The sequence below is a fragment of the Plectropomus leopardus genome, chromosome 2 (assembly GCF_026936395.1).
Source record: "Plectropomus leopardus strain MGB_pleo_1.0 chromosome 2, ASM2693639v1, whole genome shotgun sequence".
Taxonomy (NCBI): domain Eukaryota; kingdom Metazoa; phylum Chordata; class Actinopteri; order Perciformes; family Serranidae; genus Plectropomus; species Plectropomus leopardus.
In genome coordinates, this window is record NC_142177.1 from 36262774 (window position 1) to 36290183 (window position 27410).

Consider the following 27410-nt stretch of genomic DNA (forward strand, 5'->3'; position numbering starts at 1 on the left):
ATCTTTGGCCTAAAATATAACTACACAAATACTTTAAAAGTTTCACGGTAATCCAGTTTCAGGCCTCTTTGCAACCATGAAAATAAAAAAAAGGAATGGGTTAGAAATTGTTTAAAACTACCCAAAAAATTGTTATTTTCGTTCTTTTTGTAATACTGTAATAATTTATTATTCCCAAGGGAAATTGAAGGACCAAGCAGCTTACAGTAAAAAAAGTAACACAACAAGACAATTAAAACAGGTTAAAACTAACATATTAAAACAACACAGATTTAAAAAACAAACAAACAAAAACACAAGCCTGTAAAACACTTCAGGGCTAAAACCTAAAAATAAAAATCAGAGGGTCAACAGTAAAAAAAGACTCAGATCATAAAGGTTTCATCTGATTTTACAGTTACAGCTTTAAACAATTAAAATATATCCATATTTATACGTACACTACATTAGAGGCTTTTGAATATTGTTTATTATTGCTTATCAATGCTAAATGGGGGCGTTTATGACAGCTAAAATTAGGTTTCTAATGTATTCAATCATGCATGTGACTTGTGCATGATTGAATACATTAGCAAGAAAGAGTAAAATGCTTTTTTTTAAAAAATCAAACATAATTGCAACATGACGTTTAGAGCAAAACTATCAGAAGCTCAACTGTTCAAATATGTTGGCAAATCCCAAAGCTCATCTCTCTCCAAAAATACGCTTAACAACAAGGGAATTCAATCAGAAATGACTTTAATTCCAATAACAGCTGTCAAGATATGATCAGCGTGAAAATATCTTTACTTTCTCTGATGTGATGATTTTCCCGTGATGGAAAACGCTGACGCACAGATAAACATAACAAACCGTAACAGGTTGAGGGATTATGATTAATTGCTATACAGGTGAGGAAATCATCACATTTAAACCTTTCATCTACATGAAAACATCACTTTTGACTTTTAACAATTAAATATGATTTAGATCATTTACCATTCACTGTGGAATTTAATAAAAAAGTTGGCTTATGATTTTATTATGTTGTGATTTATCTCCAAATGCCATGGAAAAATCATTGATCGTGCTGGTTACCTTCAAAGCACCAAAACACCATCTGTGTCCACATCTGTAACACCAGCTGTGGTAAGTGTTTTAACTGGGATTTCACTATTAAAAAGTCTGAATGAAAACAGAGAAGGTCCTAAAGGTGGCAGTTTGTCCGTTTCTGATCTTTAACAAAAACTTATCTCACAGAGCAGATTTTCAGAAATCTTTGTCATCTTTTTTAGACAAAGATTAATATCTCGTCTCTGTAGGCGGGTTTCCATTAACCCTCAAATTATTACGAATATAAAATACACCTAATAAAAACACGTCAATCATTAAAAAAAAAAAAAAAATCCCATTTATAGCAAAAAAGTTTTTACACTCAGATGAGATGGTATTTCAGGCAATTCAAAAAAGATATTTCACAAAACTGCAATTTTTCTGGGTCACATGATGCTATAGCTCTGCCTTTGTTCAGTAGGAACTGGCTCCCTCATGATGCAGCTACAAAAACTGTTATTACATCTCTTAACTCTTCAAAAGTTGAGCGGATCATCTGGAAGTTTTGAATCGTGGACTATCACCTCTCAGAAATCCCTCATACGTGGTCGCTCCCACGTATAAGGGGCCTGTCTTTACATCATCGCTGGCATAAAACACCTACGTCGCCTTGTATTAGAAATAATGACGGCTAGTGTGGTGGTTGCAATAGAAATAAACCTGCTAATGATTTTAACATCCATCGCTATGCTTCTTGAAATGTTATCACTAGAGGAAAAGTTGCATAACATCACTCTGTGGAGCGACATTCATCTCGCAATTGTCTTCCAAAGATATCGCCTAAGTTTTGTGCAAAGTGCTAATGGAAACCCGCCTCGTGTGTTCATTTCAAACAAATTATTTCATAACTGACTGAGCTAGGCTAGCAGCTAGCCTCCACTTCCAGTTTATTTTGCTTGGCTAAACACCTCATACTGACACACAAACAAAAATACCAATATTCAGGTTAATATTTCCATATCTGACTCACAGAGAGTCACAGATAACATTATACTGAACAGTTTTCATAGATGCTACATATTTAGCTGATCACGTCAAACAGTATCGCTTGCTTAAATATTGTTTTTGTCTCTAAAAGCGATCAATTAAAAAAGTCACTGAAAGGTTACAAACAAGGAAATATCAGGTAATGTTATGCTATAAATAAAAACAGACTATGTTGTTAATTTTCTATCAGGGAACAAAAGTAGGCTAAAGCTAATTAGCCTCCATCTAGTGCACATTGTTATTTTTCTGGTAAACTAAACTTTCATGGATTTTTTTTAACACTGCAAAAGTGCAAATTATGCAGCCAGAAACTTTGTGTTTTTACTTCAGAGGTCTCCTCTAAATGCACCATTTAAGTGAAGCAAAATACAAAACTTTATCTATATGCTACATATTTCGCTAGCTGGTCACATCAAACAGAAGGCCTATTGCTAACTAGAACATTGTTTTTTATTAAAAAAAATCTGAAATTGTCATTTTTCTGACCACAGTCAAATCAATAGGTTAACGATTAAAAATCACAAGCAAGCAGATGTTAGCTGTTATACCACAGCTGCTTGTATCGATTAATTTCAGGGAAGAAAAGTAGGTTAAAGCTAAATAGCGTAAGTTTTTTTCTTTAGCACATTGAAAAAATTGTGAGTTGTCTACTTCACAGTGCTTTCCTCTCAGTTTACACACATTTACTTTCAATATAAAACTTTATCAGGAACATAACTGTAATAAAGCAGCATTTAGCAGCAGGGATCCATGTTTATGAAAGACCTTAAATGCAAAAACAATCTGCAGAAATAACACATCAAACAGGAGAAGAAAATAAAGAAAAATATATATAAAAAGCAAAATCCCTATCTATATTATATTCTATTTGCAACTTTGCACAACAAAAACACAACCAGAGTTCAGTGATGAGTATTAAAAGGCAGTGGGTTGAAATCTCCTGCAGAAAAAAAAACAGTTTTACAGAATTCAGCAGAACATTATTAATTACTAATTAGGTTTATGCCTTTTCCAGCCTTGTGCTTGTCCAGTTCTTTGATGTTAAAGTCAAAAAATTAAATTATTTCTGAGTGATATCAAAGTGTAACATGAATGTGCACAAATTCAAACCTGACTTGTAAATTAATTATAATTTAATTCATGATCAGCAAAGTCTTCCATGGTGATTTCTATTGAAAATGTGTTAAAATTACAACAAAGCTTTAATTACAGCAGGAGGTTGTTGTTGTTGTTTTTTTTTTTTTTTTATCAGTTTGTCCCTTCAACGCAATCAATACAATCTATGAAAGCATGAAGCAGAACTTTAAGGATTAAATTAGGTTTTCTTGAAATGTTCTGGTCCTGGATCCTGCTTTAAAGTAACAATATTTTCATGGGCTCTAGAAGTTAAACTGTCATCAAATTATTTGAATTTGACTTCATACTTAAATATTTAAAAGTATGAAGAAGTCCAGAAATACATTATACAGAATTTGATCCAACCGATATGACCGATAACCAAATGCGCTACACTTTGCACATGTGTTGTTCTTCTGTGGTGTGTCTTTATAAAGTTACGGCACAAACTACTGGCCTGGCCTGCATACTACAGTGTTTTCAGTTGTTTTTTGCATATACACGAGGATCGTTCTCACAATGTTATCATAGAAACGTAGATTTTTTATTTTCAAAAATGCAAAGGAAAGACTTTTCTGTTTTTAGTAGGGCTGTTTTCGTCTAAATGTGGTCTGAGAAACTCTTGGTTACATTGTGCAGGACAAAATAAATCCTGTGCAGTAACTTTACATTAATTAAAAGTTAATTTCTGAGTTTACTTTGTGTAATGCTGATGTTCATGCTGTAGATGTTCAAACTTTTCCTGCTGATGGAGACGGTGTGATGCTCTGAGCTGAGTGGATCTTCAGTTGAGGCTGTTTTGTCAAATTTCTTTATCCAACATGAAGAATTAACATATTTTAACATCTCTTCTAACATATTCTGACATCATTAACATCTATTCCATGATAAATGAGCCATCTTTTTTTTTTTTGTCCCGTACGCTGCTGTTTGTATTTGAAACATCTGGCTCCAGTCACTGTCAGTACTAAGTGCTAATAAATCCTCCAAATATTTCTAAAGTACTTTAAACACTTTTGTGTCAACTAAACATTTTAAGTACTAAAGACACCAGTAGGCTCAACTGAACAAGTCTTTAAGCACTTCAACGTCAGCGAGATGTCTTCACTATTTCAAACATCAATATATAACTGTCAGTATTTTAAATACTAAATGTCTACTAAACATATAATTTAAAGAATTTAAGCGCTACTTAATCAGTGCTGTTTTCCGTTAGTTATTACTTTTGTTTAAAGAAAAAAAGCTAATCAACATTTTTTTTGTCTCGTCTGACCTTGTAGTTCTGTGTCTGAGCAGTGCTAAAACTTCTTAAACTGAACTGAACTGTGTTGAACGCTGCACTGAGTCTCAGTGCTGACAGGGTGTATCCAGGCTCTGCCCGCATTTCCAGCAGCAGTAATGATGATGATGCCACGTCCGTCCGTCTTTAGCCGTGTGAAAAGACTGACAGAAGATCAACTGAGAAAAAGATCAGGGGCGCAGAGGGGAGACGAGAATGAATACAGGAGGAAAAAATGATTAAAAAGGAAATAAATAAAGTGTTAAGAGGGTAAAATGTTGATAAAAATTTGTCTAAAAGGTACTTTGTTTACTTTGTGGCTTTATTTTACATTTATTGATAATGTTATTATGGTGCCATTACATTTTAAATGATTTATTATATTTCAGTATTTTTCTGTTGTGCTGATGTGCTTCAGACTGCTTATCAATGGACACTGAGATTTGAGATTTTAAGAGTGAGTGAAAAATGTTATATTTTTGAAAGTTTAATATCTTATATTTTGTAGTTTCTATGGTGTCTGAAGAAACAGAGAGAGAGAGAGAGAGAGAGAGAGTAGAATAAATCCTCAGAGGACATCAGCGTGAAGTGTGGCCATTATTTCATTGGACCGGTGTAGCTATATATATATATATATATATGACAGTCATGCACGATAATGATTATTTCAACCAGTACTGCTAAACCGATCATTTCCAGCTTCTCATGGCCGATAAGATACTGATAACCGATAATTTCTTTTTGTTTGTTTTTCATTACCTGAGAGTATGAAAGGCTGAGATGTGGTAAGTACATAAAAAAAAAAAACGACATTTCAGACAAAAAGCTGGGAAAATGGTATTTTTCTAAAAGAAAGTCATTTTCAAAAGCAAAATCAATTTCATGTTTAGATTTTCGTTCAAAAGCCGCTAAATAACAATAAAGTCGGCACGTTAGTAATCCTCTCTCTGGGACCTTCGATCGCCTTGTTTTTTTTTGTCACAATTTTTATTTACCAATTTTTGCCTTTTCTGCACCGATTATGATGTACATGTAATGGGACACTTATTTCCTAATTCATCTTTGCATTGTTGTTCCATCTTATTTCCATTTTATAGCAGACTGCTTGTTTTGCTTACGTTGCTTTTGAAGTTGCATTCTGCCAGCAACTACTTCACTGGAGGTACTTTTGCATCTAAGAGTGGTATTTGTCAAAATTAAAGTCTTGCAATTTTAATGATTTGTGTTTTTTTTTCAGAAGGGGACGGATGCTCGAGTTCTTAATATCAACAATGAGTTTCTCTCTCTCTCTGAAAAGTCAGAGGATCACTAGACTCAGTTTGATTCATCCTCTGGTCAACAGGGTCTGTATGTTAGAAATGTTTGTCCCTTATAGTCTTCCTCCCTAAAACATCACAACGTTTCTGTCTCAGATATCAGTAACGTCTACAGGAAGTCTACTGTGACGTCTCCTTACCTCGTCACAGCCTGAGCATCGCGGCCAGACCGTCTGACAGTAGTGTCGTCCACAGAACAGCTTCTGATTGGACCAGAAGTAGACCAGGTCCACCAATCCTTGGCCACACTCTGAACACACGAAGCAGGTGGGATGCCACAGGGCGCTTTGGTAACCTGCACGCCCAGCATAAACCGCTGGACTCTCCTTGGCAACCTCCCCTTGGCAACCAGTGCACCGCTGGAGGAGAGAGAGGACAGAACATGAAGGTGAGAAAAGGTCGTGAACTAAACTGCTGCAACAAACATTACAGTCTGCTGGCAGTGCAACAGACTCGTATAACATTATTTAACTAAAAGGTGTTGGTAACCTGTTCAGGGTAACTTTAAAGGATCCAAAGTCCCCCAGAAAAAATTTAATACCATTTTATACTTGTATTTCACTTCATCTCAGATGAAAATATTGCACTTTTTGCTCATTACTACATTTATTTATGGTTACCAGTGACTTTTCGGATTTAGATTTGGATACAAAACATGTAATGAGCTTATATAAAACACATGATTACACTCAGGACAGGATATTCACTTACATATCCAGTCTGACTGCTGTCGTCTGTTCCGTTTGTGGAGCCAGTAGCAGAGGCAGTGTTGCTGTTAGTCAAGCCATGGTCCTGGTGCTCCAGAGCATCCTTCTTATCGCTGTTGCTGCGGTCCTTGGCCTCCTTCGCTGTCCTCTGAGTGGCTGCTTCCCTCAGAGCTCCGCCCTCACCAGGTAAGGCCACCTCCCCGACTCCCAGCACCTCCTGTTTGTAGCTCTTCACAAACAGCAGCATGGAGGAAATCTGCAGGAGGACGGAGGAGAAGTGAAGAGATCAGTTAACTTTTTACAAGGAAACAGTTTCATCAGACTTTTCCATCAATTTCCATTTCCAATAAAGTGATATTGGTCAGCTGACAAACAACTTCACTACTTAATAGTGTTTATCGTGGCAGGATACCTCCTCGTCACTGGCCAGGCTCTGACACTTCATGGGGTCCTGATCGTAGACTGGGAGCTGACTGAAGAGCTGCCTGCGACGCTCCAAAGCTCCGTCTGTCCCCGAGACGGGACGTCGCCTCTCCGGGATGAGCTCCATGTACTGCATGGCCTGAAGGGAATCAGAGGCAGTTTACATCTGCTTACTTTTATAGCATCTTGTTATTTTTACAACAGCTTAAATTTTTCATCATTTATGATGAGTTGTGAAGCTGAGAAGTGAACCATCTAATTTAACTCTAATGACAAACTGAAAATGTCATTCATTCATGTTTATCAAGCTGCAGATTCACCACCACTGGGAGCTGTAAGTCATTTAAATATACAACTGCCAACCTGCATTACCAAAAAAATGTAAAAAATTACTGCAGCAGTTTAACAGATGTACACATATTGATGTTGCAAAAAAAAGTAACTGTAGTTTTAACATGTTACGCGATGGGGTGGCGCAGGTTGGACTAGAACTGAAAGTCAGAAACTGATGAAGTTTATTGACGATTTTATTTTCATTAATGGGTAAGTAGCATTTTAATGGTTAAGCGAGCTGAGAAGCAGCTTGTATACTGTTGAATGATGTAATCTGTAACAATACATCATATTTTATATGTTGATCATTTGTAAGAAAATCACTTAAAATTAATGTAAAGTACATGTAGAATAAAAAAAGTGCATTATTTTAATTTAAAATGCAGTATAGAATAAGTTTATATAATAAGTTTAGAGTCGAGAAAATAGTTACTTTTACATAAATTTTACTCGTACTTGAGAAAGTGTATTTAATTACTTTCCACAAACTATGTGAGTTTTATTCTATTCTTTATTCTAACAGTAAAAATACACTTTTTTGTACTCCTTTAGTCTTAATTGGTCTGAATTATGAATAGAAGTCATTGAGACAAATCAGAATGATTAAGATCATGGGGCACACAGTGGCCCAGTTGGTAGAGCGGGTGTACCATGTACAGAGGCTTCGTTCTTGATTCCAACTTTGGCCTGTTGCTGCATGTCACCCCCTCTCTCTCCCCCTTCCACACTTAAGCTGTCCTTTCTAATAAAAGCAAAAATCTAAAAAATAATCCTTGAATCAAAAAAAATTAAGTTTACGAAAAAGTGAAAAAGCTAGAAAAAGAACTGGTTTAAAAAAATTATTTAAAACGAATTAACGTCTTTAAATTGCCTCACTTTTTATCATTTGCTCTTAAGTATTGACACTGCTGATTAGTTTAAAATCCCTTTTTTTTCTTTTCATTTTGGCACCTTGCTGACATTTTACGCCACTGAAATGTTAGCTTTCTAAAGTTGGTCAGTCAGAAGACACCAGCGTCACATCGCAGTCTGGGAAACACACATAAGACATGTGACCGTCTTGTTAACGCGACTGAATGATAAACAGCGTGGAGGAATTGTTCAGGGCACATGAGCTCGAGTTTCAGCTGTCATCACCCTGTCCAGGTGTCATCGGTGACACAGCTGTGTGTCGTCAGATGATTGCGCCTCAGTGAGATTGTGACTAACAGTCTGCACCAGCAAACTTGACACTCGAGCTCTGAATGAAACAAAGAACATGCTGAGGACTTTTATGGGCAAATCTGGAGAGCAGTCCCAGTCTTAGAGCTGGATCTGTCTCTACAAGTTCAACCACAGTAACGTCTCCCGCCACACTGAGGAGCTCAATAATCACTGTCATCCTTGTAATTATAGGTTGTGAAACCTGAAACATACTGTACTTGTTTTTAATGGAAACCAGATGGCTGAGACTGTTGGACACACAGAGGGAGCTGCAGGAAACTGAGCTTAAATAATAAAAAATAAAGAACAAGAGTACAGTGGTGAATCTCAGTGGTTAGATGTTTTGGATGGGAATGCAATTTGGTTTTTAATGTTGACAATATAATGTCTGCAGTCATCATGCAGTATTTGAGGCATGTACTTTGAGCTCACTTTTCTTTGAGCACAAGGGACAGAAGGTTAACCCTTTGAAAACTGAGCAAGTTGTCATGAATTCTTCAAAAATATGTGGAGAAGGCGATGAGTAACTCAAGAAGAAATGACCCAAAAACTAGCGAGTAATTAGTATGAAGCACAAACAATTACATAAAAATTAGCAAATAAATAAAGAAATTACCTAAAAAATATATAAATTATGTAATCATGATAGTTTTCTCAAAAAATTTTTGTTTTCAGAAATAATTTCATAAATCTACTAATTTCTTGCAATTTGTGGAATATATCTTACCAAGTTGCTTAACGACTTTTTTTCCATGTTTCTGATGGGAATTAAACCACTACGCTCCGGGTTCAGAGGTTTAAATTCTTGTGGTAGGTTTCTAAAGGCAGCACAACAAAAGTGATGTCGCTCTTGGTTTCAAAGGGTTAAAAACAAACATAGCCAACAAACTTCAGATGTGTGCAGAGGACCGGTCTTAAATTGGTACCAGTTACTGATTGGTCAGAACCAGAACGCCAAAAATCTCCCTGACAGTCACAACCAACCAACCTCCTGTACTTGGCACTGATCCTCACCAGTGTCTGGTTGAGGCCGGCAGGCGCCCAGTCGTACGTCGTGGTGTTGAAGGTCGGGTCTTTACGTGACACCACCGGGTTGGTCACGATCATGCGGTTCCTCTTGTACATGCGAAGGCCGCCGCCTCCTTTGACCTTCGCTGTCAAATGGGCGCAGGGTGAGTCTGCGAGCAGGCGTCCCATTCGCTGATCGTCCTCCACATCACTTCCGGGAGTGTGGTCGACCACGCTGCAGCTGCAGGTGATACACGCTTTCCTGCATAACGACGAGAAAAATGGGAAGAGAGAAAATGGTTATTAAAATATGTCAGAAAGGTTTGAAGAATTAAAGGTGTGTTACCAGATTGGGCGGTTTTCAGCCTAATTCGGGTGCTTGATTGTTATTTGGTTAGTAAAAACAGTTTTGGGAAGTTTGTGATCATTTGGGGTGCCCCTTGAATTTGCTATTCTAAAAAATCATCCCATTCCTCCATAAGTGCTACGATGACACTGAAAAGGATCATGCAGTGACTGATAAGTGACGACCCAAAAAAAAACAAAAGACATTCTGTGATTAACAAAAGTAAAAGCTGCTACATCTGTTTAGAAAAGTGAAGACTAATGTTTAATGTCACATCCAAAAGAAATATAAACAGTTGATAGTAATTTTTGCAATCATTTGAGTTTCAGTTTGAAAAATTCAGAAGTTTATTTATATCAGTTAAACAGCTACCATCCATGTCTGTCATGTAGATGATGCATAAGGGACTGGCCCCAAAAATGTCTGGTATTGTACATTTCTGCAAACCATCGATCCTGCATCGATCGACACAATGACCACTTGGTTATGATCCAGAAAAGATCATGTTTTGGCGTAAAATATCTGGTTTCTGGGGCAAAATCCCCACTGGAAAGCAGCAATGTCTTTTTAGAAAAAGTTCTCTGTGGCACTATCCCATAGTGCCACAAAAAACAACAACATTTGGTGGCTACAAAGCTGCTGTAAACAGCAGCGGCCTGCTAAGACACAACCAAATTTTGTTGTTTGTGGTTCTGAAAAGTGGTCTGCAGCTCTGCAGGTGTCTCTCCAAGGTGACACGACATCAATCTCCCGATGACAAAGTCAGCTCACATACTAGGTCACTGTAAGAAGTGTTGATGTGATACATATGAAACAAAAGTAACATATCTGCGGTTTGCATAAAAACTTAAAATGCCAACATTTTCTTTCTGTGACTGACCAGATGATGCATTAGTGTAAACAGTGAGACTGCTGAAGCTAGCAGTAAAAATCAGCAGGTTATCCCTCAATCTGTAAAAACTTAAAAACCTTTTTGATGCAAAATAAGAATGAAATTTAAATTTTCCTTTTCACAACTTCATTGAATTCATCCATGCAGTTTGTAAGCTCCTGAGTGCAGTACTTTTTAACAACCGAATCCCATCTCGTCTGAAGTCAGTTGGCTAAAAATATGCAAAACCACTAACGCGTTCCTTTAAGAGCAGAGAATCAAGAGAAGAGAAACCACTGGGACTGTATCCAACACTTGTTTTTTTTCTTTTCCTTTCATTTTTCAGGCAGAGAGAAATAATAATAAAATGAAAAACAGTGAAGGGTTGTACCTCCAAGAATGTGGCTGGAATCCAGAGCAGCTCTCCTTACAAATGTGACAAAGCGCTGCACCTCCTGCACGCTGCTTCACAGACATCTGAGGGGAGACAAAAATACATTACATAACTATATAAAATCATTTATGTAACTCTGACTTTGTGAGGTTCTTTACATTTAAGTCTTTACATTATAACCAACCTAACAGTAAGAGCGTCAAAGGTCACTTGTACAGATTTAACCACCATAACATCACCCACTGGTTTATGGATCATTTGGTTGCCACATTTGGATTAGATGGTGGAGTTTATGGATGCATAAAGAGACCTGGATAGAGTGTGGGAGACACTATGAAAGTTGCCCAGTGGTACATGAAACTACGTCCACTTTTTTAAATATACTATACTGTGTACAAGCAAATTTTGTAAGTACAAAGAAATATTGTGAGTTGGTCAGTGTAACATTCACCACCACCTGCATCATACCTGCTCTGTCATGACTGGCTGTGAGTTTACAGGATTATTTCTTGTTTGTTTGGAGGAACTTTTGAGTCACGTCTGCTCTCACTGTGACTACCACCACAGTCACCACAGTGAGTATATTCACTTATTTAACACCGTGAAACAAGCTGTTACCGAAATGGATTTCAGGATGTGTACTGTCTGACTTCTCCACAGGAAGAAGAAAATTAATATACTCAAATAAGCTAAAGATGTAAAGCTCATCTTCAACACAAAAGTTTAGTGGAATGTTCTTTTAAAGCCACACACACACACACACACACACACACACACACACACACACACACACACACACACACACACACACACACACACACAGTCTGTCAGTGTATCCCAGAGGGATGTAATGAAGTCTTGTTCTTCTTCAGCTGTTTTTGTTGCACCCGTCACCACTGTGACCTTCTCAACACGGGCCAATCGACAGCCTCTTTACTGTCACACACACTTACACACACTCTCTCTTCACACCTCTAAACACACACATCTGTCCTCGCTCCGCTAATGACTGCTTTGGTCTGGGTCCATTTTTCCTTTTGTGAGTTCCAGTGAAGGAAAATCTCAAAGGAATAATTTGACACTTTGGGGAAATATTATTTTCTCTGTTTGCTAAGCACTGGATGAGAAAAATGGGTCCCATTCAACGACTTATTTTAATTTCTTAATTAATTTGGTTCTTAAAAAGGTCCAAAGAAAAGTCTACGTCAGATTCATGATGCGTTTCCTTATTGTGATGAATCCCGTTATCGCTGTAAGCTGAAAGCATGTTTGTTGATCCTAGTTAGCATCTGTAAACGCTCCACAAATCCTCATAAAGAGGCATGAGACTGCAGAACTGTGTGCACATAGAGGAACAAAACAACATCAACAACAGCAACAACAGGGCCAAGCAGCAACAAGAACAAAAGAAGAAGAAAAACAAGAAGGAGAGAAAGTATAAGAACAAGACTGTAAACAAGAGAAACAAGAACAACAGCAGAAGAGGAAGAACAGAAAAAGAAGAGTGAAAACAAGAACATGCAGAAGAACAAGAACGAAAAGCAAAACAAAAAGAAGAAAAACAAGAAAAAAGAGGAACAACAACAAGAACAGAAGAGCAAGAAACAAATGAAGAATAAAAGAACAAGAACAAAGGAAGAAGAAAAACAAGTTGAGAGAATTAAGGGCTTATGTCCACTTTGCTTTTTTTTAATCAGTCTTTTTTTTTTTCAAAATTCATCCCTATGAGGAGCGGGCACCTGCGGCTGCATGCCTGCAGGAAAAACACTGCGCCTTGCATCATTGCCTTGCTGCCGGCGCTTCTAATTGAAAATCTCTAAACTTCAGAAAGACACTGATGATGTCACTGCCACTTTTTAGCCAGGCTGCTGTCACAACAAAACACAGAAAAACCCGTCTGTGTGAGCAGATCAGCCGCTGGACAGTCAGTGTTGCTGGTGAGAGTCGTGCCGCCGCACACCTCTGAGCTCGTTGTTACATGTGTGGTCAGCATGTTGGCTAATGTTTAAGTCAACATATCATTGTCATGAAAACACAACTCACACGCAGCGCGTCATTTAAAAAAGCACTTTGAGCGCTCTTTAATAAAGTGCTGGGATGAAGGTCTTTCCACTGCCGTGCCACTTTTTGTTTTTTTCTGCTTAAAAAAAAAAACAACCACTCTGTGGCCACTGTGGGCCCTAAGCGAAGCACCGAACTCCAAACATAAAAAACACACTTCAGTAGTTCTGAATTGCAGGAACATCTGAGCAAAGTGAAAACCAAACGAGCTGTTATATTTAGTAGCATCAGTAGTGGATACAAAATAACAAAAAAACCCATAGAATTTTAAATACATGTTAATCAAACACCTGATCCCTAAACCAAAACCCTAATGCTTTATAGTAGCAAAATCCAACATTAAAATGCCTTCACACACACAGCCAGGTCTATAAAAACATGGTTTTCCCACTTTTGGTGCGGTAGAACAAACCCGCAACCGTGAGTCAGAATTTATCACCCAACATCACTGACGTTCTCATAGCTGAATGTGATCAAATGCTTGCAGCAGGAGGCTGTGATAGAGGATTATTTTGTAGTCCATCATTTTGGAAGAGCTTGTGACGCCGGGTATGAACGTCTCCTTGAGGAGAGACGGGTTCATTAATACCTGGTGACAGAGGGACAGGTGGACCGTCCATCAGCAGCAGGTTGTTCGAGCCAAACAGTCATCAGGTTTCCTGCCAGAGGTTTTAAAAGCAGCCAGTCATCCTGAGTATTGTTTCCGAGCTCGCACACACCCACCCACACACACACACACACACACACACACACACACACACACACACACACACACAGACTAGTAAAGGTCAATCACAGACCATGAGATCACCAAATTAAACTAAACTTCCAACATTCCTGACCTTCTATACAACACTTAAAAAATGACTTATTAGCTTCTCTAAGTTAAAGTTCAACAACTAATAACAACCTGATTTCAAGACATTTGTTCATTGTGAAATTACTAAAAAAATGTATGAGGGTATGTTGTTTTCTTTTTAAATATGAGAGGAACAATGAAAAGGTGAGGCAGAGGAGGAGAGACAAAGAAGAGGAGTGAATAATAAAACGGAGTGAGACATCTGAAAGAGACAAAAGAGGAGGAAAGATTTACAGATTGTAGAGTTGGGGAGGAGGAGGAGGAGAAAAATGGACGTTAGGAACGACTGATAAGACTCTGTTTGTCAGAACTAAAATGATGATGTCACCGGGTGGACCAATGAGATCATCCATCCTGCACGTGTGCGAGCGTGTGTGTGTGTGCGTGTGTGTGTGGCGTTAACTCCCTTCTCCCACATTACTGAGAAAAGTTTTTAAACAACATTTTGTCTTTCTTATCCAACACTTTATCACACATCTGTGGAATCACTGTCACTTCTTTGAGGTTTAATTTTTAAGGTGTAATTATTTTGGTTGACATGAGGTCCGGATATTAGCTTTTTTCACAAGGTTTTATCCATATCTCACAGTCCTCAACTCGTCTTTAAGTCAGGTTAGATGCCTGAAATAAAGTCTTGGTTGACAAAAGTTTTGAAAACTGTCACGTTTTGTTCGACGACATTAAAAGAGGGCAGTAAATACTTAATTCGTGAACTTCAAAGCCTTAACGTGTCTTAGAAAAGGCAGGTAATAACTAGTGGCTAAACGAGACTACAGGATGTCATTAAGGCGAACGCAGCTTTACAGCCTTGGCGACATTCAAGTCATACATCTGTAGTGTAGTTCATTTCAGCCTAATGTTAGATTTTACTTCTGCCGTCCGCATTTCAGCTTGAAAAATCCTAAAAGTAATGTTCATTTGAGGAGCAAAAAAAAGAGCAAGTATCATGAACGTTTGTTTTGTTTGTTTTCTGCGATGACACAAAATCCAATGGAAAAAATCCATGGATGTATTATAAGGAAGTCTGGATACAGCCCTGGGGGCGGGGCTTCATTCATTCCTATGAAAAAATCACGGAGGCTTTTTGACAAGGTTACCCCGGCGATGCTAACGTCTATGGCAGCCTGCAGAAAAACCTCATCCCTGCAGCCCTCTACAGTATTTAACAGGGGAAAAAAACAGCTCTTGAGCTGACGGTCAGTTATTAAGCTCATTAGCTTTGAAAAGGAGCCACAAACAGGGATGTAATCACTAACTGGTTAAGCACAGAGAATATTTTTGACCGTTTACGTGTGTTGTTCTACACGTTAATTCTGCCACTCTTTTCTTTTCTGTGTAATATCCAGATCTGGCGGGAGACAGACAGCTGGCTAACTGTGTTAGCACGCATTGACATGCCCACTGCCCACAATCCTGTCTCCACTGGTTTAACTGGCCTCTCAAATGTAAAGTGCTGTGAAACTGGTGCCAAAGCTCACCGAGCCAATGGAGCGTGCGCCTGACTAAAAGGAAAGATCTCTTGTATTTCACTTCGTTTTTTTCTTTTTTCCATTAACTGGTTAGTTACTGGTTAATAGGTGTAATGAAAGAAAAATTAACCAAAACTGACATCACTCATATGAAATGCACAATCTCAGTTTTCCTTTAACAGCTGGTTGCTGTATTTCTTAGCAAACTCTACTCAAATATGAGGAAACATTGCATTTGTTGGGGACTATTTTTAGCAGCAGATTAATCCACATTTGGTGCAGTAGTGTGTATTTGTTTCAGCAGGATGGTGCATTTGGGGTTAAAACAGAATAAACTACAGTGCGTGTGTTCATACAGAATAATCTGTATGAATAATAATAAAAGTGTCTGCCAAATGATACATATGAGCCAAACTGGAAATGCATTTTTCTTCAGAAAGAGAAAGAAACTTGTGGCAGCTCTATTTTTAGCGAGTCAGATAAGGCGAGTATGTCGCCGATGGATCGGTCTCAGCGCAGCCTCGCTGAGTAATTCCAAACATGTCCGCGATGTGACGCCTAAACGGCAGGAAATGCTGCGAGATAACAGGTTGGAGGTCAAAGAGGCGGCGACCTGCTGCAGTTAACGTCCACAACTTTGCCACAAGGCATCCCAGATATTTCCTGTTTTTCCCCATTATGTCATACAACACGTGCGAAATGAGCAGACATTTAGATAAATGTAAACAAATGAGATATTGTAAGGAAGACAGACAGCTTGATTGGGTTGTTTCCCTACTTTTACTTTATATTTGATTTTTTTTCTTTCAAACTGTCTGGAAATGAAACAGAAACCACTCTCAATGTTGGTGACGAAAAATAACTTTTTTTGGCCATAAAAACAACTAATAACATCTACACATTTTTAAAGGTTCTCCTGTCTGACAAAACACTGAATACTTAGAGAACAGAGGATCTGGAGATGATTGTGTTTGTACTTGATTCCCTGAGTATTTACTTTTACTTTCTTAGTTACACTGCACAAAGACTACAAGCAGAAAACAGCAATTGCTAAAACTTGGTACATTACATTGCTCTGTGTCTGTTATTTGTGCATTTTCCATGTTAAAATAAAAAGAGAATTTAGATTTTTTTTTTCTTTGAAAATGACCTGTAAGGATGAATTGATTATCAGATTAAGTTGGTGATCAATTTGATAGTTGACAACTAACCGTTAGGTCATTGCAGCTCTAGTAATTTGTGAGAATTTGCAGTTTTTCTCAGTCTTATGTGATAGTAAATTTAATACTTTGTTACAGTTTGGACTGTTGGTTGAATAAAAAAGGCTGCAGTTAGCTGTTACAGATTACAATCCTAAAACTCATTTTGTGTGTGTGTGTGTGTGTGTGTGTGTGTGTGTGTGTGTGTGTGTGTGTGTGTGTGTTGGAGGTTATTTCCATCCTAGTGATGACAGTTTTTCCAGCTCCTGTGTATAAAGACAGGCGGGTGGGGGGATAAAACCCCCTGACAGGTGACACTGATCCGTCAGGTTATCAGCCTTTAGACTGATGTGACTTCTGGACGGACAACCAGAGGATGAATTACAGACGGATCTGTGGGAGACAAACGGCCGACAGAACAGACCCAGTGGGGGGATCAGGTGCTCGTGGTTGTGGATTACCTTCACCGACTGAATTAGAAATCTCCAGCTGTTTGAACTGGACTGGATAGGAGCAAACTGACTTTTAAATGTCTTTAACGGTAGAGCATGGAGGCTTTGGCAGGTCAGAGAACTCATATTTTGTAAAACTGTGAATAAGTCAACTGTTTTTCCGGGTCGAGCAATTCTTCAGGTGTTGCCATCGCACCATCACTCAAACCCACATTTTGGCAGGTCTCTGTTGCACCTCTCCCTTTAGCAATACGTGTCTTTTTTGGCAGAGATTCTCTGGACAAATCAGTTTCAGCTAATTCATTTAGCACATGAGTCGGTAATGTCAGCAGAGACATGGAAATCAGTTTGGCAGCAAACGTGTACTTTAGGTTAAGAGGAGCGTTATGAACGTCTGTTAAGTTTCTCTAAGTTTGCAGAAAATGATGTATCAATGCAGATATACAAACAGCAGAGATGCGAAGAGGAGATAAAAAATGCCTTCCAACACAGAATTCATGATGCACGGTTGTCTACCACATCGAGCCCAGAGCATGTGCACATAATTCCCTGTGAATCCACTGTGCAGCAAACATGGAAAGCACTATGAAATCTATATGCAGAGACAGGATTACAGAAAGTAACTCTTTCCTGACCATATTTCTTTTTTCAGATAGAAAACATCAATGATGTGGTTTGATATCGTGCAGATTTGAAAAATGATAACCTTAGCCTGGATGAAACCGTTGATTTGCCAACCACATCTCTAATTTCTCAGCATTACTGATGATGTGAACATTGATCAGAGGAACAGCCGACCAATCAGGGCTTAGTTGGGCGGGATAAAGACCGAGTACAACGGCAATAAAAATGTAATATAGAAATGTACAAACATAATTTCTAGCAGTCAGGGTTGGTACAGTAAGCCATGCAACACAGACGCAAAACCTAATGCTAACATTTCTGGCTAATGCACTCGACGAGCAATTTTTATTCAAGAGGGCGCTGCGTTTGAGTCTGGTATCCAGTTCTTACAATACATGCCGAGAAAATGCTTAAAAAAACAGCCTCCGAGTGGGACCCAGTTGTAGCAGATCTTGTTTGATCAACCAACTGTTAAAAAGATACTTTGGCAGCAAGGGCATAGGTTTCGTTTCAACATTTAGGAGGGGCATGTATCAAACAGGGGGTTTGGAGGTCCTTCGCCACAAAATTTTGAACATTAAACACATCATTTCCTCCATTCTGGTGATCTCTTTTAAACAATTTGTGCCTTTTCTGCATTAATTTAGGACGTGCTGATGGAAACCATGATGTCTTTTTCCCCTTCTTTTTCTTCTTATTTAGTTATTTATTTCTTTATTTATACCTTTAAATGAACTATCCTTCTGTGCTTTCACTTTAGTTTACCTGCAAACTAGTCTTTTGGCTTGTGCTTTTATTTATTACCGTTAAGCACTTGATTCTGTTGTGATTTATTGTTGCCAAAACAGACTTGGAGCTTTAAAGTTTCTGTAACTTGTCTTTTTCATAAATCATCTGGCTGCCAATAAAACAAAATTAAAACATAAATAAACAAATTAGGGTGTGAACCTCAAAGTGAAAGTCCTCTGCTTCTTTCTTGTTTTGTGGGTGGGATGGATATTTCCCTCAATTTGTTATTGCAAAATAAGACAAAATTAAAGCTTTGCAAACAGAAATTAAGTAACATGAACACGATATGGACTGACTCACGAAGTGAAACAAATGTCCATTTAGTGTTTTTATCAGTGAAGCTTAAATGGAAACAGAAGACAGAGGCAGAACTGTTCTAAGTTTCTGGGTGCTTACATATAAATATACATGGATTGGAAATTAAGTTAATTTGAAGTCAGTAAAACCTTAAAACTCGAGGACAAGTAGCGTCTCCAGACCTCCTTTAATAGAAGAAAACTCAGATCAAATCAGACTCACTGACCCTCTGACCCTTGACCTCCTCGTTACTGCTGTTCATCTGGAGGTAATTATGAATTAGAGCTTCAGCTGTAGAGATGTAAATGTTTCCGTTTTACCTTCTCCATGGCTGAGCTCACGTCCATGTCGTCCAGCGTCTGTCGGCGGGTTTGACTCCTCGGCTCTTCAGCTCTCTCTGCCTCTGCTCTTCCAGAAAGAACAATGGGGCTTTAAATTCCTCTCCTGTCGACCACACTTCCTCTCTCCCCGCCCACAGGCGCTCCTGCCGCCGCTCTGCTCCGCCGGCTCTCCACAGCCCGCTGCAATTTAACCGTCTAGACTTTCATCTCATTCCTGCTGAGAAACATCAGCTCTTTAACTGCAAGTATTTTTCTCGACCTACGTCACTTTTAAACTCCTTCTTTTATTGTTTTATATTTTTAACTCAAATAAAACTCACCTTTCTACTCCTCACTGAGGACTTTTTCTTTTCTCTTTGTTTTTTTTCCTCCACTCTCCCCTCCTGATTCGTCCTGTTGCCGGCTCTGCTTCTCCACCCTCTGCAACATGAACTCAGCAGGTTTCCTCACCTCCTGATTTTGCTGCGACACACTACAGAGGGGAAACTGATAAACGCTCTTTGCCCTTCAGTGAAACTACACACTCAAAAGTCTCAATTTCTCTTTCTGAGCAGGGAATTTGCTCTGCTTTGCTAAATATCACAGGTACCTTCTACGTTACCGCAGCAGACTGGCAGTAATCAGGGAGATGTATGTTTTTTAAAAACAGCAGCTTCACTGCTCTGCGGCAGACCAGGCTCTGAATTCAGTCTTGGGTCTTCAGCAGACTACCTGGAGCAGCAAGGCCTGACTGAACTGTTAGTGTTTTTAATCTGAGACAAAGACAGAGAGAGCCCTGAGGGATTCCCTTCTCACGCCCTGCCAGCCAATCAGAGCGAGCCTGAAAAACTCCTGAGCCAATGGGAACATCAGCGACTCCTCCTCCTCTCATTCTGCAGAATTTCAGTGTGAAGCTCTGAAGAATGTAGAGCTGAGCAGGGCCAAACCGGGCTAAACCGAGCTAAAGTTAAACCCAGCCAGGCAGTCTTCAAAGACTGCACAAAGCTTACTGGACTACGGGGGCTCCACAGTCCCAGGCAGGTCTGTAAGAGAGGTGATCCAGGCAGAGCCAGGGAGAGCCGACAGGGATTCAGAGACAAAGCCAAACAGAGCTAAACAGAAACAGGCAGGACTTTCAGGGTCAATTAAAGCCAGACAACGAGGTGAGCCAAACTAACAAAAATGTGGTGCATGGGGCAGAACAGAAGCCGGCAGGGACAAGAGGCTAAACAGGGCCAAGATGGGCCAAATACTGTTAAAGCACCCAGAGGACCCATAAAAGCTGCATTTCCACCAAAATTTTAATTTCTGTATCGTACAGAACCTAAGTTTGCACCTTGACACATAACATTGTGAAAAGAGAGACCATAATGCCAATTGTAGTGGCTAAATGAGGCCAAATTTAGCATAAGCCCAATTTATCCATTTACTTCAGTCACTATACAGCTTCTTGCCCCAACGGTGGAGCAAATTAAGATTTTCATTTTTGTGCAATAACAATAAAATTGGCTGTTGTACCAATTTTGCAGTAAATTGACATTGTTCTTCAGAAGGGCATCTTCCCCCGTCATCCTCTAACCCTCACGCCTAATTTATGTTTGAGCTCTCAACACTTTTGTTGAGTGTTGCTTAAGATGACAAATTTTCACCAGGAAACAAAGTGTCACGTGACCCTTTTCTTGTTATGTTGCAGACAGCGTCGTATTTTGTTGGCAGTGATACAATCATCATCATGGAGATGTTGGTTTTCGATTCTCACAGACTCAGACCTTTATTCAGTACCGGTCCACAGAGCATCCGTCTGTCAGCAGCAACTCCTGCAGAGCTGAGAGCTCAAACTGCCCTCACCAGGATGAATGGCAGCAGATATTCACTGAACAAAAATAGTTTTGATGTACTTGTATTTTGTGCTAGTTAGTAAACGTGGTTATTATTATGTCAACTTAAATGCCCTAAAATCCTGGAAACATGTATTGTGCTTCTGTGACTGGCCCTTAGACTCCTGCCATTTTGCAAAAAGGCCCTCAAGCAAAGCAAGTTGAGTATCCCTGATTTACTAGCTGGTAAATCCCAGCGTGGTACTGTTTTACCTACACAAAAATGAGAAGATATGCAACAACAGCAAAATAAGAAGTGTTTGTTATGTGACAAAACAAATTATTACACACACACCTGCCTCACCCCGTGCAGGTGTTGTGGCATTGTCTCACTGTGGAACGTGGAAGAGCTGAATAAATACCTGCTGTCAAACGTCTTCGTAAGGCGTGGTTGGTGTGTGCTCCATATTTGTTCCTCATATGTGAATCTCAAAAGATGCGAGTCATCTGACACTGCTGCAGTTTGTGCCTAGTGTGTTCAATGTTCGCTGCCAGATAAAACTCCATGGAGAGAAGCCACAAAAAGGAGGAAATACTGGGAACACTGGGATGACTGGAATACTGCCACTTCAACCTGCTGCTGATTCCACATTATAAACGTAAGATTTAGGGGAGCTACGACTCAAAGTGAAAGTAACTTTGAGGGAGCTTCCTCAGTTGATTGACTGCTTTCATCGTTCTGTCTGCCGCGTTTCAAGCTTCACTCAGGGGCTAAAAATGTCGTCTCAGTCAGAAAAGGATCTCTCCTGTCCTGTTTGCTATGAGATCTTTAAAGATCCTGTCATTCTGTCATGCAGTCACAGCTTCTGTAAAGCCTGTGTGCAGAGCTGGTGGAGAGAGAAACAAATACACCAGTGTCCATTTTGTAAGGAAATACATTTATGGGCTGATACACCTCATAACCTGGTGCTGAGGAACCTGTGTGAGGCATTTTTACTGGAGAGAGACCAGAGAGCTCCAGAGCCTCTCTGCAGTCTGCACAATGAGAGACTCAAACTCTTCTGTCTGGACCATCAGCAGCCGGTGTGTCTCATCTGCAGAGACTCAAAAACACACGACAAGCACAGATTCAGACCCATCGATGAAGCTGCACAGGAGCGCAAAGAGAAGCTGCAGAAATCTCTGAAACCCTTTCAGGAGAAACTGAAGCTGTTTGAGCGAGTGAAAGAAAACTGCGATCAAACAGCAGAACACATGAAGGTCCAGGCCCAGCAGACAGAGAGGAGGATTAGGGAGCAGTTTAAGAAGCTTCACCAGTTTCTACAAGAGGAAGAGGAGGCCAGGATCTCCGCTCTGAGGGAGGAGGAGGAGCAGAAGAGTCAGATGATGAAGGAGAAGACTGAGGCTCTGATTAAAGAGATGTCAGCTCTCTCAGACACAATCAGAGCCACAGAGGACGAGCTGAGAGCCGAAGACGTCTCATTCCTGCACAACTACAAGGCTGCAGTGGACAGAGTCCAGCAGCGTCCCCTGCTGGAGGATCCACAGCTGCTCTCAGGAGCTCTGATAGACGAGGCCAAACACCTGGGCAACCTCACCTTCAACATCTGGCACAAGATGAAGGACATGGTCTCTTACAGTCCTGTGGTTCTGGATCCAAACACTGCCCATCCAAAATATATCCTGTCAGAAGATTTAACCAGCGTGAGATTTGGAGAGAAGCAGAAGCGTCCTGACAATCCAGAGAGGTTTGATTACCACATCCCTGTCCTGGGCTCAGAGGGCTTTAACTCTGGGACTCACAGCTGGGACTTTGAGGTTAAAAATGACAGTGCATGGTCCCTGGGTGTGATAAAGGAGTCTGTCGGGAGAAAGGGAAAAACACAAACTGGATTCTGGGAAATGTATTTTCTTGATGGAAACTACTTTGTAGCTTCCCCACCGCTGCCGGATAAAGTTCTCACAGTGAGGAAGCAGCTCCAGAGGATCAGAGCTCATCTGGACTTTGACAATGGAAAACTGTCGTTTTATGATCTTGATACTAACACACACATACACACTTTCACACACACTTTCAGAGACAAGCTTTTTCCATACATTGTCAGCTGGAGTAAACTCCCAGTAAAAATACTGCCTGGGACAGTCACTGTACAAGTGGGACAGCACGCACTCCCTTCATGTACAGGCTTTTTGGCTCAGTATCACAAAGGTGTAGTTATAGATTCATAACGCTGCTCAGAAATACCATAATTTTCCATCTCAGTGATAATATACATGATATAAAGAAATGTTTTATCCTGTTTGAATCTGAGTTGTTTACCACAGGTTTCAAGCAGGAAAAACTATAAAAGGGCAAAAATCTGTAAATGATTTTGATTGATTTTTTTTTATTGTTTTGTTTCAGCAACATTTTGTTGCTCTGTCCGAATGTTATACTGCACTCTAATAGTAAACAACATGTGCTCTATAATGATCTCCATGATATATGTTTATCATACTACATTTAGTGAACAATAAATCAACAGACTGTAGTGTTTTATCCGAACACAAAATGACAGAAAAGATTTGCACAGAATAATGAAAATGTGGCTTTGGAAGAATCTACTGTCAGTCAAACTTCAGAAACACAAAATTTTATTTTTTAAGCATTTTCTGGTTTGCATATGCACCTTTTGATTATAGTCTGCTTTTTCACTTTTTGTCATGTCTATTTAAGCTGTAAATATGGATGTGCAGAAAAGTATGTCAATTCTAAAAAAGACTAAATGTGATTATTATGTGGCAAAAAAATCTCTTTTTGATGTTTCTGCTGAGTTGTGACTGTCAAAGGTAGTTACATGTAAACTGGGAATAATGGGGAGGAAGATGGTGATGGTGATACTTGTTGTGGAGAAACCAAGTCCTGTGTATGTATGTGTGATTAAAGGGAATATGATTCATCAGAAAAAAGTCATTTTATATTTAAAGTTTATTTTGGGTCCAATGCTATTTTTATTTTTTAGAGTATTGATTTTCTTCTGCATTGATAGTCAGTTTATTTAGTTATTAATTACCTAAATTTAAACAGTGGAGATTTTACTGAACATTCAGGATTCATTTTTAATTCACTGTTAATTACTATAAGATAAAAATAGACAAGTAAACTGTACATAACTGATTATATGTGATAGATGTCATTTTAAAATGAATAACAGTTTGATAACTAAGAATAAAATAGTGTTCATCATAACAGTTTTTCAGACTGAAATGTGTCCTGAGGTTCTAAATGTGGGTTAAGATCAACGATACAGGACTGGATACAGTGTTCCAGTTTCGGTTTTTGGGGTTGTTTTTTTTTTTTTTGCTAACATGCTGCCACAGCAGGACCAACTGCAGCAAGTTAAAGGAAAACAAAAAACTTAATGTTAATTTTAAGTTAAAACAATTTAAAGAACACTTTGAACAACACACTGAGGTCCATGTCTAAACAGCACAGTCTATACTAGTAAAAGTCTTGCATTGAAGTAGCCTAAAAGTACAATCAGTATTTAAGTATTAAAAGTTAAATAAAAAAAAAATTAAGGACCAGTGGCAGCAATGGAATATATATATATATATATACATATATATATATATATATATATATATATATATATATAATTTTATGTTGTCTACTTTTTTGTTATTTTATGCACTCTGGCACCTCATTTATGCTAAAGTACAAAACAGTTCCCAGTTTGAATCACTTTATTTTCTGTTGTATCGGGGACCACATTTGTCCCGCGGGCCGTGACTTGAGTACCACTGCCCTGTTGATGCCCAGATGTTCAGCCTCTCTGCGGCTGTACAGAAGATTTTACTGCGCATGTGTTGCAGCTGATGTGACGTGAAGACGCTGTTACTTTTTAACGTAAGTGACAGAGAGCAGGAAATACTGGGAACACTGGGATTACTGGACTACATGAACTCTGCCACTTCAACCTGCTGACTTCACGTTATAAACAGGAGTTGTTGTTTTTTTTAAAACAGCAACGAACTGCGACTCAAAGTGAAAGTGAAACTTTTTTTAACTTACCGACGCCCCTGTCCGCGTGCTGATTTCTGCTGCACTTACATGAAAAAATGGCTTCCCGGTCTGAGGAGGATCTCTCCTGTCCTGTCTGCCATGAAATCTTCAAAAATCCCGTAGTTCTGTCATGCAGTCACAGCTTCTGTAAAGACTGTGTGCAGAGCTGGTGGAGGGGGAGACAGACGCGAGAGTGTCCCGTTTGTAAGAGGAAATCATCGAAAGAGGAACCACCCATCAGTCTGGCGTTAAAGAACCTGTGTGAGGCCTTTTTACTGGAGAGAGACCAGCGAGCTCCAGAGCCTCTCTGCAGTCTGCACAATGAGAGACTCAAACTCTTCTGTCTGGACCATCAGCAGCCGGTGTGTCTCATCTGCAGAGACTCAAAAACACACGACAAGCACAGATTCAGACCCATCGATGAAGCTGCACAGGAGCGCAAAGAGAAGCTGCAGAAATCTCTGAAACCCTTTCAGGAGAAACTGAAGCTGTTTGAGCGAGTGAAAGAAAACTGCGATCAAACAGCAGAACACATGAAGGTCCAGGCCCAGCAGACAGAGAGGAGGATTAGGGAGCAGTTTAAGAAGCTTCACCAGTTTCTACAAGAGGAAGAGGAGGCCAGGATCTCCGCTCTGAGGGAGGAGGAGGAGCAGAAGAGTCAGATGATGAAGGAGAAGACTGAGTCTCTGATTAGAGAAATGTCAGCTCTTTCAGACACAATCAGAGCCACAGAGGACGAGCTGAGAGCCGAAGACGTCTCATTCCTGCATAACTACAAGGCTGCAGTGGACAGAGTCCAGCAGCGTCCCCTGCTGGAGGATCCACAGCTGCTCTCAGGAGCTCTGATAGACGAGGCCAAACACCTGGGCAACCTCACCTTCAACATCTGGAAAAAGATGAAGGACATGGTCTCTTACAGTCCTGTGGTTCTGGATCCAAACTCTGCTCATCCAGAACTCATCCTGTCTGAGGATTTAACCAGCGTGAGGTTTGGAGAGAAACAGAAGCGTCCTGAAAACCCAGAAAGGCACGGTCATGATGATAATGTTGTCCTGGGCTCAGAGGGCTTTGACTCTGGGATTCACAGCTGGGATGTTGAGTCTGTGAATGATGAATTTTGGGGCGTGGGTGTGGTCATGGAGTCTGCTCTAAATAGGGGAAAAGTATGGACTGGATTTTGGCAAATTAGTTTCCGTGACGGAAAATGCAGTGCAGACTCCCCGTCTGGGTCAAAAACAGTTCTCTCAGTGAAGAAGAAGCTCCAGAGGGTCAGAGTTCATCTGGACTTTGACGGCGGAGAGCTGTCGTTCTATGATCCTGATACCCACACACACATACACACCTTCAAACACACTTTCACCGAAAGGATGTTTCCACACTTTGGTAGCAAGAATGAAGTCCCACTGAAGATATTACCAGAGAAGGTCTCCGTCAGGAGTCCGCGGCATAGTTTCTAGACGTATTATCAGCTAAGGGTGCTATACATTAATGTTCAGGTTAAATAATAAAAGCATCTTTTCAGCATCCGACGTAAAGAAAACATGCCTTTCATAAAAAAAAATTCTAGAATATTTAAGTTTTCTGTAAAAATCACCAAAAAGGTTAAAAGAAAAAAATTGCCGAAACATTTTAAAGAAAACATGCCTTCCGAAACCTGTTTTATTAATAAATAAATAAAATTAGGAGTAGGCAGGAGGTTTTCTATATAAGAAAATGCAAAAAACCAAAAAAGCCAAATATGTTTACGTCTTGAGTAAAATAACCAATTTTGTTTTTAAACTGAAGAATAAAAAATGGCTTAAATCTTAAATGGTGACACTGAATGATTTTAAGACTGTTTTATCTGACTGTTTTTCAAATCTCTGTGGTTTTATGTGAATTTGATTTTGATTTTATTTTTGGAAACTGTTGCTCGAGTTGTTTTTAATTTTCTCGATTTCTAAGAGGATGGTGATGATTATATTGTCAGATAAAACATGATTATAATAAAGCTCAATATTAAGTTTACAATATTTACCATAAACGTTACGTATGCATATAGCAGTGCTGGTTCGATACTAAATATCTGTCGACATGTATTGGCAGATATCAGTACATACATAAAATACAAGCAGTCATACAAATATACAAATCATACAAACAAACATTGTCACAAATATCTCTTAAATTTGTTAATTAAAGAATTATGAAAACATTTGGTGTTTGAGAGTTTAAAATTCAACTTTGTAATGGAAACACTGTTTCTGAATCATCTTAATAAATGACTTAAAATAAATAGTGATGTATCTTTGATGTGTTATTTAATTTAATTGCCTTTTGGGAAAGGAATAAGAGTTATACTTTCTTATACCTGATAATGAACTTATTAACGGGTAATTTTCTTGTCAGCTTTTCTAATTAACC

General features: G+C 39.2%; 3 protein-coding genes across 7 annotated transcripts; 2 read left to right on the forward strand and 1 right to left on the reverse strand.

The window, feature by feature from the left end:
* Positions 1 to 721: 721 nt before the first annotated feature.
* Positions 722 to 25031, reverse strand: lmcd1 (LIM and cysteine-rich domains 1). Of its 5 annotated transcripts, none has more exons than XM_088069802.1 (9): positions 25017 to 25031; positions 19487 to 19628; positions 19146 to 19380; positions 11073 to 11158; positions 9471 to 9726; positions 6910 to 7059; positions 6502 to 6753; positions 5931 to 6149; positions 722 to 4653 (listed from the first exon to the last, which is right to left on the reverse strand). In XM_088069802.1, the coding sequence occupies exons 3-9, from the start codon at positions 19170 to 19172 to the stop codon at positions 4543 to 4545; spliced, it is 1101 nt and encodes a 366-aa protein (XP_087925928.1). In that variant the 5' UTR covers positions 19173 to 19380; positions 19487 to 19628; positions 25017 to 25031; the 3' UTR covers positions 722 to 4542. The 5 variants fall into 5 exon arrangements, with proteins under 5 accessions (XP_087925928.1, XP_042365860.2, XP_042365852.2 ...); XM_042509926.2 differs by lacking the exon at positions 25017 to 25031 and adding an exon at positions 19756 to 20344; XM_042509918.2 differs by lacking the exon at positions 25017 to 25031 and adding an exon at positions 19756 to 20344 and having other exon boundaries at positions 19487 to 19638.
* Positions 21461 to 23915, forward strand: LOC121960293 (E3 ubiquitin-protein ligase TRIM39-like). Its single transcript, XM_088069772.1, has one exon. It carries the CDS (start codon positions 21740 to 21742, stop codon positions 23189 to 23191), a length of 1452 nt encoding a protein of 483 aa, XP_087925898.1. The 5' UTR covers positions 21461 to 21739; the 3' UTR covers positions 23192 to 23915.
* Positions 24629 to 27282, forward strand: LOC148190274 (nuclear factor 7, brain-like). Its single transcript, XM_088069777.1, has one exon. The coding sequence runs from the start codon at positions 25064 to 25066 to the stop codon at positions 26462 to 26464; it is 1401 nt and encodes a 466-aa protein (XP_087925903.1). The 5' UTR covers positions 24629 to 25063; the 3' UTR covers positions 26465 to 27282.
* Positions 27283 to 27410: the final 128 nt, after the last annotated feature.

Excerpts from the sequence above, each read along its gene's own strand:
- lmcd1 (XM_088069802.1), bottom strand. The coding sequence starts at position 19,172 with ATGGACGTGAGCTCAGCCATGGAGAAG. Across the intron at positions 9,727-11,072 it reads TTCCAGCCACATTCTTGGAG|GAAAGCGTGTATCACCTGCA; the intron begins GTACAACCCTTC and ends GTCGTTATGCAG. Across the intron at positions 6,754-6,909 it reads GCCTGGCCAGTGACGAGGAG|ATTTCCTCCATGCTGCTGTT; the intron begins GTATCCTGCCAC and ends GTCCTCCTGCAG.
- LOC121960293 (XM_088069772.1), top strand. The coding sequence starts at position 21,740 with ATGTCGTCTCAGTCAGAAAAGGATCTCTCCTGTCCTGTTTGCTATGAG.
- LOC148190274 (XM_088069777.1), top strand. The coding sequence starts at position 25,064 with ATGGCTTCCCGGTCTGAGGAGGATCTCTCCTGTCCTGTCTGCCATGAA.